This window comes from Falco cherrug, chromosome 19, assembly GCF_023634085.1.
Source record: "Falco cherrug isolate bFalChe1 chromosome 19, bFalChe1.pri, whole genome shotgun sequence".
Lineage (NCBI taxonomy): Eukaryota > Metazoa > Chordata > Aves > Falconiformes > Falconidae > Falco > Falco cherrug.
Window position 1 is genome coordinate 6,797,032 of NC_073715.1, and position 18,012 is coordinate 6,815,043.

Sequence of the window (18,012 nt, forward strand, 5' to 3'; positions counted from 1 at the left end):
ATGGAGTTTGTTCAACCTAAAGAAAAGTCTCGGGGTCACATAACCTCCCTGAGCACCTACAAGGAGGTTATGGAGAAGATGGAGCCAGGTTCTCTATGGTGGTTCACAGCAGGAGGCTGAAATCATAGAGGTTCACATGGGATATGTGGAGAAACTCCATCCTTGGTGGTTTTCAAGACCTCGAGGGAAGGGGAGATGATGTTTCAGGGACGTTTCAGGCTGAAAGGGAAGGAGGCTGCTGCCATCTAGAGCAGGGAATCCTGTGCTTGTGGTCACGGCAGCCAAGCTGCACTTTCCCAGCCCTGGAAAGATCATCTTGGTAAAGACTAAGCCTGGAAAATTAAGGAAAAAACAGTATGAGCTGTAATAGAACAAGTAATGGATTCCCAGGCTCTGGGCAGAGCATGTCCTAGCCATCCTTGAGTGGCAGGCAATGCACCGCTGACATAAGTGCAATTAATAATTGATCTGAATGAAATAGGTGGGAAAAGCCCATTCCTGTCTCCATCCCTGCTGCATGTTTCTGCCCTGCTGCCCCCTGGGTTTAAGTGCAGCCAAACCCAGCCAACAGCTCAGAAAGTGAAAAAATGTTTGGGTGGGGGGAGAAAAAGAGAACAGAAACCCCCCTAAAACTATTTAAGAACCTTTATTAGGTGTCTTCAAACCACAATCCCACAACCAAGCAGGATGGTGCTGGTTGAAGAAGGAAAATGCTGCAAGAGAGGAAGTGAAAGCCGGGCAGTGAATGTCCCCAGCCCTCCCTGCTGCCCCAGCTCCCAGTGTCCCCCCGTGCCTCTTGTGTCCCCCCACCCAGCCCCACTGCCTCCTGACCCCCCATGATCCCCACATGCCCCCCATGCCTCCATGTCCCTGTCTCCCCACCCTGATGTCTCCAGCCACTGTGTCCCCACGCACTCCACGTCTCTTCTGTGTCCCCCTGTGCCCCCACCTCCCCATGCCTCTGTCACCCTCATGTCCCGCTGTGCCCCCCACACCCCTGTGCCCTCACTCTCCCATGCTTTCATGTCCCGTGTGTCCCACCCCCCCAGCCACCGTGTGCCAACTCCTCTATGTCCACCTGTGTCACCCACGCCCCCGTGTCCCCACACCCCCTGTGTCCCCACGCTTCCCGTGCCCTTCACGCCCCCAGCCGTGTCCCCATGCCCCCCATGCCCCGACCCCCGTGTTCCCGTGCCCTTCACGTCCATCCCGTGTCCCTCCGTGTCCCCATGCTCCCCACGTCCACTCTGTGTCCCCCTGTCCCCACGCCCTCCCAATGCCCCCCCCAGCCCCCCCACGGCCCCCCCGCCGTGTCCCCGCCCCCCGCCGTGTCCCCGCCCCGGGCCTCCACCGGGTCCCCCGGCCGCCAGGGGGCGGGCCGGCGCGGGGCGGGGCCGGCGGGCGGGCGGCGCAGCGTCGCTGCGATGGCGGTGAGCCGGCTGCTGGCGCTCCGGCTGGCCTACGCGGCGGCCGGCGCCCTCACCGGCCTCTCGGCCTTCTTCACCTGGAGCCTCGCGCCGGCCTTCCGGCAGCCCGCCACGGCGGCGGCGGGGGGCCTCTCGGGTACGAGGCGGCGGGAGGGCCGGGGGGGTGCCGGGGCGCCGCCGCCGCCTGAGGCGGTTCCCGCGGCGGGGCCCGCCGGTGGGCGCTGGGGGGGGGGCGAGGGCGAGGGCGACGGCTGGGGGCGGGGCGCGACTTCGCCTCGGCGCGGTCGCGGGCGGTCGCTGGGGGGAGCGAGGACGGGGTGGGGGGGAGCAGCTCTCCACCGGGGACGCGCACCCGGCACGCTGCGTGAGCCCGGAGCCCCCCGGGGGCCGTGCCGGGGTGGTCTTGGCTCGCCCGGGTCGCCACGCGGCCTGTGAGCGGCGCGAGCAGCAGCTTGTGCGGGCGCGGGGGTGGCGCCGAGGCCAGGCCGGCGCCTCCGAGCCCCTCGCTGCGGCAGCGCGTTTCGTTGCCTGCCGGTGGTAAAACCGGGCTTGTGGCGTGGGGATACAAAGCCCCGTGGGGGCGGGAGCAGAGCGCAAGAGCGTGTGACCGGGGGGCTCGGGTGGGCTGCGCTGTGGTTCTGGACGTCTGTGGGTGATGCTTTCCCGAGCTGCTCGGGAGCTCCTGACCTCCTGGAGGGGCTTGCTGTGCCCGTGAAGGGCTGCCTTGTAACAAAAATTCTTTGGGAGACTTTAGCTTACAGTGTTCGTTGTATTTGTAACTTGAAGCACAAAGCCGTGGTTTGTGGGATGTGTTAACTGCATCTGTTGATGCTTGTCCCTTAGGAAAAAAGGAAATAGTCTATTTTATAACCTTACTGCTAGTAAAGATGGAATTATTCTTGTCTTCTCCTTGGTACCAAAAAGGTTTTTGCAACGACATCTAGCGAACTTTCTGTCTGTAGTGGAGTAGCTTCTGTTAATGATGGTGTGTAACTTGTAGGGAGGCCAAAGTTCTAAAAGTTTGAGGTTTAAATTGTGTGTTGCCATCTGAGTAAGCCCTCTAGGCTGGTCAGCATTGTTACTGAAAAGAGGATTTTATTTCAGAATTACAATTGAAAACTTTGCTGACTTTCCTAGTAAAATTTTAGTCTGTCAACTTGTCTTTGTGTGCTCTGTTTTTTCAGGAAAGAAAAGAAAAATGCCAGCCTCCTGCCATTTGTAGCCGCTGAAAGCATCTGCTCCAGGTGCTCTGAAGTAGGCATTTGGGCTATTTGTAAAGGCCAGAAGCTGTAAATTGCATCTTAATGTCCACTGAAATCAGTGAGATTCAGATGCCTGCATTGGTTGTGGATCTTAGCTAATGGTTGGGTTGGAGCGGAACAGTCCTCTCTTGGTGTGTCAGCTTAGCAACTCAAGGTTTTCTCTGGCAGAATTCCTGGAGGAAGAATAGAAACTTCGTAAAGAATCTGGTTTACTTCTGGTATTTGGACAACACCAGTGCTCATGTGTACCTTTTGGTATTTGCTGTGCTGTCAGGAGCAGCTGTGAGCTGTAGGGTTGTGGTTGTCTCTGCTTCCCCTCACTCCAAAAAGCTTTAATTCCAGCTGGGTTTGGAATTAAGCAGAGAACTTCTAACACTTTGCTTTAGTAGATGTCACAAGGGAAGATGGAGTATTGTACCCCAGAAATGCACCAGGCAATAGCAAGTAATATTTTATGCTGCATGCATATACTGTATTACGTTCACAGAGGAATTTCGGAATTCCACATTGTAGAAGGGGGCTGGTGAGAAAGCAGAGAGAGGAATCATCCTGTACTTTCTGTGCTGAAGTTACTTAGATTGGTTATCTGCTGGGAGAAGGAGGTTTGTGTTAATTACCAGGTAATTCAAGCTAGTTAAAGTAACAAGGAGGTAGATAAGCAAGAAACAAAATTTAAAAAATGGTCATTTGTTAGGTTGGACTATCTGGATTTGCCTGCTCTCAAACATCTGTTGAATTGGATACAGGTAGAGTCACAGTAGGATCACAAAGCCTGAGAAACAGATTAATAAATGCATGTTTTAGTGTTAGACAAAGCTGATTTAAGAGGTACCTGCCATGTTAAATTCATGGCCTCTTTTTCCTGCCCTTCTGCATTGCTTTTCTACCCCCTCAATATTTCAACAGGTGAAATATGCCCCAGGTATTAGAGATGAGACTTGTATTTTAGGCTCCCACCCCTGAACTCTGAGAGTATGTAGTGTTCTGTGTCACAAACATTATCCCCACAAAGGAGGGGTCAGGAAGGAGGGGAAATAAAGCCACTTGTGTATGGGGAGGACCTTTTAAATTTCTTCCGCTGCCAGACAAACATTAAAGTTGTGCCCTCAGTTCATTGCTAGCCTTCACAAGTCAACATTTCGTGTCCTGCACATTGGAGTCTGCATGGATAGAGCCAAGTGTGGGTGCTTGTTTAGTTGTGGAGGGGTAGCCAAAAAACCCCTTAAAAGTCATGTTTTTTCTGTGCATTGAAGCCAAGGCTACTTGGTGAAGTAAGATTGTTCCAACAAAAAATCACAGCGTGTGGGAGGTTTACATTATGCTTAGACACTGTGGATACTTCAGGTTCAGGTAAACAAGGTGTTCACTTGCTTTGTTTCTGGCATACTTCATTAATTCTTCCTTCTTCTATTGTAACATGCTAACTGGTACTTCTGCTGCCAGAGAATATTGGGAAAGGAAGTGGGTGAGCTGAAATTTTCCGCTGTGTAAGCATCGCAAAGTTAATTGTCAGGCATTGTTTTGTGCCCTTTAGTCTACTAATAAACCTGTTGCAACTTTCTGCGTGTTGTACAGGATAACATCATGCAGAAAGACGGCTTCTGCCTCAATATGTGTGACTAAACTCAAGTGCTGGGGTGCAGTGTGTGCTCTGCTGTAGCTAGTATCACTGTGAAATCAAACCCCTGTGCTGGAGTGTCTGTTGTTCTGGGTGGGTTCAATGTGTTCAGCACAAACGGGATTTTTTTTGGGGGGGAGGCCCTGCATGTGCCTTTTTCATTCAGAAGCTTCAAAAAGTGATCTGAGCACCTGAGGGTGAGTTGCAGGTTGGGCCGTTGTGGCTGGGAGGCCGTGTGTGTGGTAGAAAGTTGTTTAGGCTGGAGTATTTGGCAGCTTTGCAGCAGTTCTTTGTTAATATGCCTCTGATTAACACAAGGCTTTGCCTGCCAGCCTGCTCCGCAAGTGTGTGTTTGTACATGTTTATCTAGTTTTGACTCTTTCTGGTTTTCCCGTAGGCTCCTGTATGTTTGTCGTTGCTTTTCTCTTGCCTCTGTTGGTGAGATGGATTGCAGCCTGCTGCAGCTTTTGTTCATGTGCCTTTGGTTTGTCAGGGCTGTGTGTTTTCAGATATTTATCCATATACTTCCTCTCTGTAAGAAGTTCTGCTGGTTCCTGTATCATTAGAAGTCTGTATCTTTCTCTTTGTAATCAGTTTATCTTCTGCTTATCCTCTAGGGAACCTTTCCTGCTGCATTTTGCATGGAAATCTGCTGTCCACTGCTGCTTGTACTTCCACTTGCTCAGATACATTTCCTATAATTTAAAGACTTAGATATCTATTTACTCCAAGTTCTAGCATTAAAGTTCTGTGGGGGGAGAACTGCCACATACTGATGAGTCTGTAACTAGAGCCCTCAGTTACCTCTAGTTATGAAACCAGAAGCATGTTAATTTAAGGTGCTGAGCAAACTACCTTTCCAGTCTTCCCAGTTAGCTTTCATAATAATAAACCCACCCACCCCCAATGCCTAGTAAAATCAACTCACTAACCCTCAAAATCTTAACTATGCCCCTGGGCATGCATACTTGGAAATTTTGGGATCATCTTAGACACAGACATTGTGTATCATATCCTTGTTTTAAGCAGAAACACCCTATCGAGTGCTTCTGATAACCCAAGAGACAGCAACTTAATCGACTAATCACAGGACCCAGAAAGTCATTCCTGAGTTAATACTGGCTGGCTCGATGGTTTGCCATTTCATTTTGAACTAGTCACAGTGCCTTTTATAATTTACTGCTTGTTTGTATGTTTGACCTTCTCCCCTCACTGCCTTAAATTAATACTTTATTTTTTTTAAGTAGGCCATGAATCTCTGAGCAACTCTGATGTTTTCATTCTGCCAGAGGCAGTTTAAAAGGGAAAAAAGCAATTAAATGTTTTCAGGATGTATCCAGCCCTTTCCTGAGTGGCTTTTAATGTTCTTGTGTATGTATCTTCTCTTTTTAAATTTAATAGAAAAAGAAGGGGGCTTTTTCCGCTCCAAAGAGGCTGTTTCCAAGCTGCTCAGATATTTCTGGCAAGATACAGAGCTCGTGCTTTGTGAATATAATGTAGACCAGATATTAAAGCAGCTGCAAAGAAGATGAAACACAAAATGTACTTTCAAGACGCTTGAAACTTTAAAAATACTTGATAAATGAAAGTAATAGAGGCTAGTTTATGCTGAACACAGTATCTGATGTGTACAGAAGTAGTGATTTTCTGAAGGCCCTGATGACTAATCTGCCTTGCATATGTTAGATACATTTATGCAGATTGGATTGTTCCCTATCCAGGACTGGAACAGCACGGCCAAAAAAGCACTGCAGTTATGGAGTAAAGCATTTGTAAAGGTTTGGATTTGCTTGTGAGATACTACATATTGTTCAATTAAGGTTTGGTTCATGACTGCTGTAGTCCATTGTCTTAAGGAACAGAGAAAAGGAAGAGAAAGCTCGCTAAAAGAAAATACAGAAAAGACTGCACATGGCTTATGCTTAATTGTAATTTAGTTAGGTTGCGAGGAGAGAATGAGTCCCTCGTTAAGTGCTGCTGATGTGATGTTGGGTTCCTCTTAAATATGAATGATGGAGGCACGTAGCATCTGAAATCTGTACATCTTGTTTCCTGCTTCTGAAAATGGCTGAGCAGACCAGCTCAGTGCTGAACAACAAGCTGAAATGCCAGGCTTTTTCTTCATGCACACGCGTGGCCCTATCTCCTTTCCTCCAAACCGAAACGTCATGGAATGGTAAAGCAGTTGATTGCATGTTGGCAGAGGGAAATTTTGCCAAGTCAAAACCAGTTTTTACTAGAATACTCCAAAGACTCTTCTCCTTTGAGAGCTGCTTTCCTAAAATATTTCAGTGTTGATCCCCCAGCTATTTTGGCAGAGGGCTGTTCAAGAAAACCCATTTTTAACCTCTTCCAAAAACAGCTGAGGGCTGAGCTAGCTTGGCTTTAGCTCCCGGAAGAAAACATTTTACTCTTTCTGGGAATCAACCAGACGAAGCAAAGTTCAAAACTTAGAAATGGCAAAATGAATGTAGGTTGGCAAAGCTCAGACTCCTTCTAAAGCAGGTATTTCTTTCTAATGCTCCAACTAGAGTAATAGAGCGTATAAAGGAAGATTGTTTAGATGGAAAATGACTGAAGGCTTTGTAAGCACTCTGAAGGAAAAAAAAAAGTCTTCTAACTAGTCACCACAGACTTCATATTTTCCAGGACTGTGCAAGTAGGTTTTAATATTGTTCTTTATTTTTATTGTCATTTTGTTTGCCGTCATTTTTGTCTGCCATCATCAACATGCATTTTGAGCTGCAGAAGGCTGGAATAAGAATGCTCATTGCAGAACAGCTTCTGTGTGTGTGTCTCTGTTTTTTTTGCCTGCATTGCACATTTGTTGTTTTTTCCGAGAATCTGTAGCGCCCATTAGTGTTGTACAGTGTCCTACTGCGGTGTGCAAATGTGGCCTGACATGTTTGGCCTCTGGCAGCTCTGACCTCAGGGAAGGCAGCTGTGCTGTTATTCCCCGTCAACAATGCAACTTGTTTTGCTGGGACCAAAGAATTGGTCAGTGATGAGCAGGGGTCTGAGAAAACCTTTTGTTTGTCGCAGGTTTTGTTTTTATGTTTAGAGTAAGGGAAAGTTTTGTTTCACTTGAGCTAAAGTATGCTAAACTTTCCAAAGGACTTATCAAAATATTTAGATACTGGTGTTTTTCTGTACCAGGTTACAAACCGAGGGCGAGTCTGCTTTTGAACTTGCCTTTTAGAATTCATTTAAACGTGTTCCAAGTATGCTGCAAGTTTTTGTATTTTGAATATGAATTAATCTTGTCAAAATACCTGTTAACTTTGGTTTAAAAAAACCCTGCCTCTGTTGCTGTTGTTTCAGATGTACTTGTGGTTGTTTGATGGGTCAGTTTCCTTTTCCTGGAGCTTTGTGTACTTGGGATAATTAGTTTTGATTTAGAGGTAATTTTCCCGTTGCTCTACGTCAGATCCCTTGATTGTGTCCTATTGAGCAGCTCTTATTTTAGGGTCATTCCAACCATGATGTGTGGGGTAAATCCACCAAGACAAATGTTTCTCTGAAAGGGGTGTGAGATTTTTGATGTTATTTTAAGCAGGTGATGTAACAGGAGCTGACAACCACCATTTTTACTCCAGGGCTACGTCTGCAGGTTCAGGTTTTGCTTCTGTGCATAAATGCAAAGTGCGTCTGTGAAGGAGGAGGGGATTTGGGGAAATCGCCTGAGGTGAAAAAGAAAACCTGAAGATCCTACAGATAATCATTCCAAGCTTTAAATGGGACAAAACTGTTATTTCCTGTGCCAATAAAAACTGTTTCAAAACCTGTTTTTGAAGCTGTACAGCTGAATGAGTTAGCTGTTTTTCTATTACCTACATATAGCTAATGGGTGTGTGTTAAATCTGGAAACTTTTTGCTCTCAAGGTCTACAAAATGAGAGATTTCACATAAATCAAAAATACTAGTATGGTTTTCATTTCTCTGTGATAATGAAAGTATTTACTGTAAATCAGTGCAACTCATTTGTTGTTCTCACCGCTTAGCTTATTTATATTGGTGAATGGGAGGTGATTTGCTGTTTCCTCAACCCAGTTTCAGCTGAATTAAACATGAATGAGATGCTCTATTCTAGCATTCATGGACTTGTTTCCTCTGGAATTTGTTAGAAAGTGTGGGATTTTTCCTCCTGAATGCTGTATGTAGATAAGCAGTTGGCATAAAGAAGGGTTTTTAGAAAAGGTACATGTTTTCATGTATTTAAGCATTTAATTAGTGATATTTAGCAATATACTCTGCTAAATTAGGTTCCCTGCAATAATTGTTTTCCTTGTGTATTCAGACTCTGAGTTTGATTTGCCATGCCTTACTATTGTGTAGCTTCATCCCACTTGGGATGCCCCTTGTATTCACATGTATTTGTTAACATCTGGATGGTGGTTTTGCTTTCTTTTGTGGCTGTTAGCTAGTTCTGAGTGGCACTGGTGGGGTTTGGGTGTCTGCCTGAGGATGATCTCACAAGCTCAGGATGAGCAAATTAAGCAGTTGAAAAAGTAAGTCCTGTTCCATTTCTCCTACCTGGCCCTGAATGCATGCAGCCAATGTTTTTTACGCCAGTGCTGATGTTCCAGTGCTGATGTTTTTCAGTGTTGTGAGCTGGTGTAACTTGTTGGTATGCTTTTCTGCGATTTTAGAAAAAAGAAGGGGAAAAAAAGAGAAAACCCAATTGCTCTGCAAGTTGGCTAGCCTCACCAGCAGTTCGGAGTGGTGTAGGGGGGGTAAGGGAGAGGAGGCAAACATGCAGCTGGAGGTGGAGGAGACTCCTTTCCCCTCTGTTTCACGTGGTAATGAGCGTGATGTTTGTTGAGCTGCTGGTGAAAGGATGCCCAGTCTTTTAACGACCCTGTGTGACCAGACTCGGTCCTTCAGCGATGGAGGCTGGTTTTTGCTTAGTCATGTATGAGGCAGTTATTCTAGATGTTAAGAATTAACTGAACACAAGAGTTTGCTAGACAAAGCATCCTTCAAAGTGCTGTGTCAGGCTTTAGGGTCAGGGGAAGGTGCAGGGTCAGGCCTGGGGGTGGGGGGAAGATCGGGTGGCAGCTCATGTGCTGCCCCTGCTCTCCCCATAGAGCTTGCAGAGCATCAGCAGCCCTTTTGGCATGGGAACACCAGCAACTTGACTCAGCAGTTCAAATAAGTTGTGCCAAGTCATCTGAAAGAGCCTGGGGTAGCGGGGGAAGCAGCTTGTTTTCCTGACTGAAATACACAAGTTCCTCCTTTTTTTTTTAAAAAAAAAATGTCGATTGAACTTTCTAGAGTACAAGTTTAAAGGTGAGGAAGTGGTTGTTTAAGCAAGCTGATAGGCTTGTCTACTAAATCCCATGGCAGGCTTTTTGAAGAGCATTGCCAATGCAATTATGGTCATCTGCAGAACTCCAAAATAACTTCTGCCAGTTTTGTGATCTCAAGCATGTGTGCGTAGTGCTAGTCTGTGTGGAACCAGTCATGGAAAAGCAGTATCGGTTGCTGATTTTATGAGAGTCTCAGAATTAAAAGCCTGACTGCCTGGAGCCAGAAAACATGCTTAGGTGCAGCAGTTCTGACCAGATGAAGTAATGGACTGATTCTGCCTTTCCTGTTGACTGTGATAAAAAGTCTGTAAGCTCTGTCTCTCCTGGATAGCAGCACTTTACCCTTGGGTTTTTAGTGTATCCTGAGTGCTTTTACTTTTATGAGGTTTTGGTGGTGGTTTTTTTTAAGGTTGTCCTTTTTCCACCCATCTCTTTCGGAGGCCACTGTTGAAGGTACTTTAATTTGCTGTGCCTCATCCCAAGACATTGAGGAGGCAAAAAACATTGCCGGAGTTCTGTGTCTAGCCTGGAACTGAGTTTTGTGTATATTCAGCTTCATTTGATGTGCACCTGCAGTGCATCCATTGTTTGTGTGGCCAGCTAGGTCAGAAAGCCTGGTAGAAATGAGCTGAAAAGCCAGTCCAGCGGGTTTGCAGGGCAGTTCTCGGCTCTGCTTATCTGTTTGTTTTGATGCAGTTATTTTCCTCTGTGCTCTAATACATTCTTGTAAACCTTGGGAAGCTGTGTGTATAATGACCGTATCCAGTAACAAATGAGCTCTGGCAAGACTTGTGACTGTCCTTAGTATTAAAATGTTTATCTTGTAGTGGGCAAGGCTGGTTCTGGCTTCCTTTGATGTTGAGAAGTAGCTGCAGAGGGAGGTCTGTGTTATTGCAGGATACCATATAAAGCAGCCTGGTATTTTTGCAGTGGTGTCTTTTTTATTTTTTTTAATTATTTTTTTCCCCTGCTGCCCTTAAAATCTGTAAAGGAGGTGGCAGCAAAGCAGAAATACAAGCCAGTTAGTTGCGCCACTGGAGGTTCAAATTTCAGAAGTGCTGCAGAGGTCTTTGCCAAAATGAGTCAAATGTTTTAAGTCTGTAAAGTGGCTCTAACTACAGGTTGAGTTTAGCGGCTTAAGGAGATTTAGCCATACTCTTCAGTGCTGTCACTTCAACAGAGGGACAGCTTGCTGTAACTGGAGTTCGTGATGTTGCTTGTATAATGGAGAATGACAGGCAGCCCTGGTGGGTTTTAAAAACTTTTGACAAGCTTTAAGCATGTGAGTGGACAGTTCTTACACTGAGTGTCTCGTCTAATTTTTTTTCCTGAAGTGTGATAAAAAGTGAGCAGTTTCTAGAACAAGGTTAGGGAAAGATGCATTGTTTTCCCCTGTATCAGAAACTGTTTACAGATATTGTTTGGACGCTTTCACCCCTTTCCCCTCCTGTTTCCTCCCTTTTGACAAGGGAGACGAAACTTGGTTATGGACTAGTCACCTAAGCTTAGGGAAATGCTTCTTGCTGTTTCTATTAAAATCATAGTAGATTTGGCTTTACTTTGGAAAAAAAAAATATATAAAACCCAAACATGCTCAGATATTTGGTTATGTAATCCATATGTTTTGGGCCAGACCCAAAAGTTGAGAGAGATTCAGACCACCTTAAAACTCTTAGTGAGCGTGCTTTGCCGTAAGTGGCAACTGTATGTATGAATCATCAGGGAGCTGAACGTCACACCCCTTTACTTGAAATGCTTGAAGTGTTTGGAGGGGATTTGTATGAATGCACTCTTTAACTGGAGGTACATTGGAGCTAAAAGACGTGATGTGAATCGCTGAGTACTGAACAGGTCCTGTATAACTTGATTTAGGTGTCTAAAATCGATGGTTGTGTAGTGGTGCTCTTTATCATTGTCTCACGTATGTAAAAGCAGCTGCCTGGCCTTGTGAAAAAGTGCACTAATTCTTGCCAAGTGCTTGGCTTGCTATGTGTGATGTCATGAAAGCTGTGTGGAGAGTTAAGTAAATATGCACTGAGTATACATTAAATGGGTCTATCCTAAACAGGAAAACAAGTTTTTTAGGGGAATACGTTCAATGAATGAAGTCCTTTCTGTACCAGCCTGTAATCAAGATACATATCTTAAAGCCTGTGCAAAAGCAGGGGGCCTGGGGTGGTCATGAAGAGTGATACTTGCACAGGCAGCCATTTATTCTGATATTTCCCCTCTCTTTGGCAGGGGACATGACCATGAATCATTAGTATTCCTTGGTGTTTCATATGGGGTTTAATGAGTTGTATATTTATTAGAGACCTTGCTGTGTTACAATGTGATGCATGGTACTGATTCCCCTTGCTGTCTAATTGAGCAGGTGTTCTGGCGCTCTGGGCCCTAATCACGCATGTGATGTATGTGCAGGATTACTGGAGGACCTGGTTAAAAGGGCTGAGGTTCTTCCTCTTCATCGGGATCCTCTTCTCAGCTCTCTCAGTGGTGGGATTCTGCACATTCCTTGTTTTGGCCATCACCAAGCATCAGTGTAAGTACTTTGTTGCAGTAGGCAAATGGGAGAAATGACTGGCAATGCTTGGATTACTGGGATTGGATTTGAAGGAACAGAAGACCCTGCAAAGCAGAGCTGGGGTGAATCTGGGGGTGCTCCTGCCTTCTCTTCTGAGAGGTGTTGAGAGACTTTGGGGGAAGGGTTTCAAAAATGAATTTAATTTTTCTGCTGTGATATCTCACTGACATGAGTAATTTCGCTGCCTGATGAGTGCCACTCCCTTAGGGCATCTTGTAATATTTGATAGCAGCTTTAATAGGCGTGGTCTATGGGACTGCTGGCAGGCAGTCTACATTTTCCAGCATTGTTCCCTATAGGAACTGAAATTTACTTCTGTGACGAATAAAGGGACTGCTCTGAACATTGTCTCACATGTTGATGAGGATATTGAAATCTAAACACCAGTCAGCAGGGAGAAAATGCCTGCTACATTTACTCAGCATACAAAGCTGTGTTGCTACAAGGTGTTTAACATTGTCTAAGGAAGGTTCACATAATTACTCCCAGTATTAGCTTAGCAGTAGGCAAAGTAGAGAAAGTTTGGGGGTTTAGGTTGTTTTTTTAGAAGTTGTCTGTGTTTGTTGCTTGCTGCATCTGGACTGATAGCCACTAAGAGTCCTGTTGTTGTTGTACTCATGGTGGTGCGCAAGCTGTGTTGGGGTCATAACCCACCAAAAGCCCTTGGCTTAGCCTAAGTATGCTCCCCATGGAGATTCGAATGCTTCAGCCTAGTGGAAGAGTATGAAAATACTTGTACGTAGAACACCAAATATTTTTCATCACCTCCTTTCTTGGAAACATGAGGAAAAACTGTTTGGGGGAAAATTTGGGTTTTATTGGGGAAAAGGAGGTATTTTAGGGGAAAGCCCTAATTTGGGAGTCAAGTAGAACATGTGCATAAGTTATTTATATGTGGAAAGTTTAGGGCTGGTAAATCTAATGAGTGGGATTTACTGAGCAAGTATTTTTTTGTGTATTCTTCAAAAAAATTATTTTTTAATAATTATCAAGCAGCTTGTACTTTAGAGCTGGAATTGTTCTAGGCATTAGGTTATGTAAATGTATTTCAAAATTGTTGACATCTCTGGGACAAAAAATCCCCTTAAACTTTTGAAAATAGATATGAAGACTGCTGACATGCACTGAAAAAGCAGAACCATACCCGCCTGACTTCAAAGCTGTTAATGTCATTCAGTACTGTGTGATTATTGCAGCACTGTATTGAAGACCTGCAGTACAGATTGAAGTGCACCAGTATCATATACTAGATGTCAGTTACAATGATTGGTAAAAATTTTTAGGAGGAGGCTATGTTTTATTTCCTGTGTTTTCCCTCCAGATGTGCAGATTTGTTTCCCCTTGCTGTGGTGGGGAGAAGGGAATAGTAGTAAGCCAGGGTGTGAGAAATTAAGAACTGCAGCTTGAGGTTGTTTTCTTGAGGCACATGTTTCTACCATCCTGGTAGAACTTCATCCCTTGGGCCCTAAGCAAGGTGAGTTTGGGTGGCTGACAGCGTGGTCTTACAGCTGTTAGGATCTGCTCTCTAGAGATGATGATGAGCTTCAAGCTGTGACCATAATACCTTTCTGTGGTAGAGATGAGGACATTTTACAATCTTGAATTGAGATAGCTGGGACTAAGGCACTGATAAGACCTTGTTCTATGAGCAGGGTTTGTAGATGCAGGCTGGAAAGCTCCTAGAAACTGGGGCCTGAGTTGGGCTCTTCCTGGCCAGACTGCATGAAGCATAAATGGGATTTTAAAATATATCTGTATCCTTTTCTCTCCTAGCCCTGACTGATCCCAGAAGCTACTACCTGTCATGCGTCTGGAGTTTCATCTCCTTGAAGTGGGCCTTCCTGCTTAGTTTGTATGCTTACCGGTACAGGAATGAGTTTGCAGACATCAGTATCCTCAGTGACTTCTAACGCTTGGACTTCAATCCTGTCTGAAGGTGCTGGATGTTTGAATTGCCCCCCAAAGGCATGGTACATGCAAGAGACGTATGAGAGGTGGAGAAGGAACCCACCCAGTGCTGCTCGGTTTGTCTGTCAGCGGTAGGGGTTTTTTCCTAATTGCTTTTACTCAACCATTTAAAGTTTGGCTAATGACGTCAGTCTAGTCTTTCTGTAACTTTCCTGTGTCTGGTAGTGAGGTGAAAGACTCCATGTGCTTACATGCAGCAGGCCTAGATCCGTTCTTTGTGTTGTTCCGAAGTCCAGGGGAGCTTTCCAGCGGGTAGGAGGTCCTGGGCCCTTCAGGAGCTGTAGGTTCTTACCTCACAGGTGCAGCACCCTGACATCTTGTTCATGCGAGTGCATCGCCAGCCTGCTGGAGATGGGTGCCTTGGGTGTGTGTAGCAGAGATCACTGCTGTGTGAAAGCTGGCTTCTTCTGCACTGCTCTGCTTCTCAGAGTGGAGAGATGAGCATTTCATTGTGGCAGGAGGTCCCTATGTACCTTCCAGCCAGCACCCCGCATCTTCCAGTATTTTGTTTTCAGACATTGTACGCAAAGCCAGCTCTCTCCTATGGTCTGGATGAGCCTGAAGGGATGCGCCAGCAGCAGAGAAGCACTAGTCATCTCAAGGCTCTGTCAGAGGCAGAGAATGCTGTTTCTGGCTGCTATCCAGGATCACTTCAAAAAGAAACTTTATTCTATATTTAACGCTCAAATTGGTAGCATGTAGAATCAGGTGTTTGGGTGAAAGATGTGCTAGGCAAAGGCTTACCTACCTGAACCTCCGGAGAAACATGAATATGATTCTTATAAAAAAAAAAAAAAGCAGTTCTGTGTTTCCTTTTCTTTGCTTAGCTTCCCTGTAACAGCAGGGTGAGAGAGGGAAGGAGACATGGTACTCAAAAATAAGAAAAGTATCCAGAGTCAGCTCCCAGCAAGCCTCTGTAATGAGTGTCACTGGTATAATGCAACCTTGGATAAATTGCTGGGCTCTTGTGCAGTGAGTCAAGGCCTTACAGGTCTGCACTCATGGGCTGGTGTGCTGGAAACAGCTGGGCTTGACTGGCACATCTTTTGCCTGATGGCAGTGAAGCTCTCCCTCTGCATTTCAGCCATGCGTGGCACTGCTCTGACAAACCTAAAACCTGAGTCAATTTAGTGACCTCTTCAGTTTCTGTGTTTTGCTCCCTGTCAGCAGCTACCCTGAGAAGCTTGAAGCCTTCAAGTATTTACATTTTTCCTTGTTAACTGTATCTGCTTCAGATGAGCTAAAGGTTTTGGGCTGATGCTCTGGCAGAATCTGAGCCGGTGTTTTGCCATGTTGGGCAGATGGTGCTGGCCGCTACAAACTAAAAGTGGCAACGTCCATGAATAATTCTGTAGGTGGATGAGAATAGAGGCAGGAGAAGCCCCTTTTCTCCTTGCAGACTGATGGAAGATAAACAAGGCAGGTATTTGAAGGAGTCTCCCAGACGTGGTTGTCCTGCCGCTTCTATAGGTACTGCTGGAGCCTTCCTTGAAGAGCATTTTTGGCAGTTGGTGGCAGAGGGTAGGTGATGGGACCTGCTCAGGGTTTTGTGACCAAGTGAGGCGCAAGTGGAATGTCCTGTGTGCTCTGTTGTCAGCTTTCTCTTGTGCCCCACAAAACCCCCAGTCTGGTTTTGTGCAGCTGGCTGCTGGGGAGTACCTTGGACTATCCTTTCTGTTATGTTATCCTAGCAGTGCTCTGACCTTGCTGTGTTTGAATCCCGCTCCACACTCAAAAGGCTCCATCCACAGCTTTGCTGATACGTGTTTCGCTTTGGAAGATGGGTGGTTGAAGCACACCATTCAAGTTGTTGAGGGGATTTTGGAAGTGTTTGATAACACCTGTTGATAGCATTCTCCTGTTTCTTGGGTGGGAAGATCCTCATGTGACTTAATTAGACTGAGGAACATCTTTGGGTCAATGTATGTACCAAGGTTACAGCCAGCTTTTGCCGGGGGACCTGCTGGAGTCACTAAGCCCAGACAAAGGCTGTGGATGTGAAATGTGCTTACTTATGAGATTAATACTCAGGCTTTTAAATACTAAAATCTCCCTTACTGCTGATGTCGGGCTTCCAGTGTGCCTGGCAGGGGATGGAATAGCTCATCTCGCTTCTCTGCCCAAAGCCGTGGCACCCACTGTGGAGTTCACAAGTGGTTTTAGCATCAGTCATTTCAATAAGCCATCTCTTGTCTTAGGTTTCTTCCACACAACATTGCCCACACATTTGCTGTGCTGGGGCAAGCCTCAGCTCTGATAACCAGACTGGTGTGAGTGCTCGGGATGCAGAAATCCCAACACTGGTCAGGCTGGTGGAGCTCTGCTACTGCCTTACACAGCACCAAAACATTGTCCTTTTCTGTCACTAAATTACAGAGCCCTCCAGCCTGCGTGCCACTGGCTTCGTTTTTGGGCATGTGTCCAAAAGTCCTATCAGCTTACCCCAGAGTTTTTTAAAGTTTATTTTTGTGACTGTAAACTTGCCTACAAACAGCTCACTGAATCTAACCCCTGTTTTCACCCTGACATGTTTTAGCTCTGAAATTTATACGTGCATCTCAGCTTTTTAAAAGATGTGTATGTAAATATATAATATATTTTTACATTGTTTATGCTTTGTTTGCACGCTTGGTGTAAGATTTGGTCCTGCGGTGGGATGATGTAACTCACAGTGGGGTTCATTTGTGTGTATCCTGGTGTCTCCTTGTACTAAACGACACTATAACTTGTATGTTACACCACAGTAAGAGCAGAAATACAGTCATCTTTCTCACCAAACAAGTGTCTGGAGTGATTTTCCCTATCAAGTTGTTAAATTCTGTCTTTCTCACTCCCATGGTGGCAACCTGCAGGAGCATTACTCTTTGTGGGAAGGAAAGGGGTGAATTGTACACCCAAAAAAAGCAAAATGTTTTGATGTGGAGCTCCAGCATTTAACTCTGTCATGCTCTGTCCTTGCACCTTTATCAGCACTCCCAACATCTAGATCCACAAGCAGTGATGCCTAATGTGTTCCCTGCCCCCCAGCCCCCTTTGCATTTTGGGATTTCACACAAAGGAATTTTTGAGCAAATGATGTTGTTTCCGTTCCCTTTTTATTTCAGCTACATCCTGTGTGTAGTCTGCGCCTGCAGCAAATGGGCGAGGGGAAGAGATGCTTCTAGGTGGGGAGCAGCTGGATAATCTCCTGTGATGAGCACTCCTGGTTTCCGAGCTGTTGCCATCCCCATCTTGGGCACACCACTGCTACTGTCTGCAGAAGCTAAAACTCAGCCACCTTTATAGCAAACCTGGCTGCAACTTCAAAATAGTCTGTGGGGAGAGAATATTTTATTTTCTGTGCAAAACCCATATGCTGACCGGGGACAGCGTGCTGACTTTTTTTGCCCTCTCTGGGACTTGAAGACTTTTTGTTGTTAGAATGAGACAGTCTTGGTCTCTTTTAGCTGTCTCACAGTCCCTTTTACTGTCTTGGCAGCTTGGCCGGAACTTGCTGTCAGCATGTGCTAATTAGCCTGGTGATGATCCCAGCTATCTCAGGCAGCTTTTTGTTTTATTTTCCCCTGTTGGCCTCTGATTCCTCTTGCCTTTGCAGCCTGAAGAGAGACAGTACAGGCGCTGCTTATCTAATCTTGTAGGTGGATCATTTCACCCAGGCTGTGCCCATCTGAATGTGGAGGAGTTTGGGTTAAGCCATCAGTTTCCTAAAGGATGGCGAGAAAAGGATGTTTTGGCCTATGAAGGCACTGTGGGATTTCAGGGGTTGCTGGATGCAGTGAGAGCTTGGTGTCTATCTAGAAATGGGCTAAGAGAGATGAGTAGGGTCATTTGTCTGCCAACGAGT

General features: G+C 45.7%; 1 protein-coding gene across 1 annotated transcript; it reads left to right on the forward strand.

Moving 5' to 3' along the window:
* The first annotated feature begins 1,378 nt into the window (after positions 1 to 1,378).
* Positions 1,379 to 16,949, forward strand: SLC48A1 (solute carrier family 48 member 1). The gene is made up of 3 exons (XM_055696483.1): positions 1,379 to 1,563; positions 11,991 to 12,158; positions 13,974 to 16,949. Exons 1-3 carry the CDS (start codon positions 1,425 to 1,427, stop codon positions 14,108 to 14,110), a joined length of 444 nt encoding a protein of 147 aa, XP_055552458.1. The 5' UTR covers positions 1,379 to 1,424; the 3' UTR covers positions 14,111 to 16,949.
* Positions 16,950 to 18,012: the final 1,063 nt, after the last annotated feature.

Excerpts from the sequence above, each read along its gene's own strand:
- SLC48A1 (XM_055696483.1), top strand. The coding sequence starts at position 1,425 with ATGGCGGTGAGCCGGCTGCTGGCGCTCCGGCTGGCCTACGCGGCGGCC. Across the intron at positions 1,564-11,990 it reads GGCGGCGGGGGGCCTCTCGG|GTGTTCTGGCGCTCTGGGCC; the intron begins GTACGAGGCGGC and ends CTAATTGAGCAG. Across the intron at positions 12,159-13,973 it reads GGCCATCACCAAGCATCAGT|CCCTGACTGATCCCAGAAGC; the intron begins GTAAGTACTTTG and ends TTTCTCTCCTAG.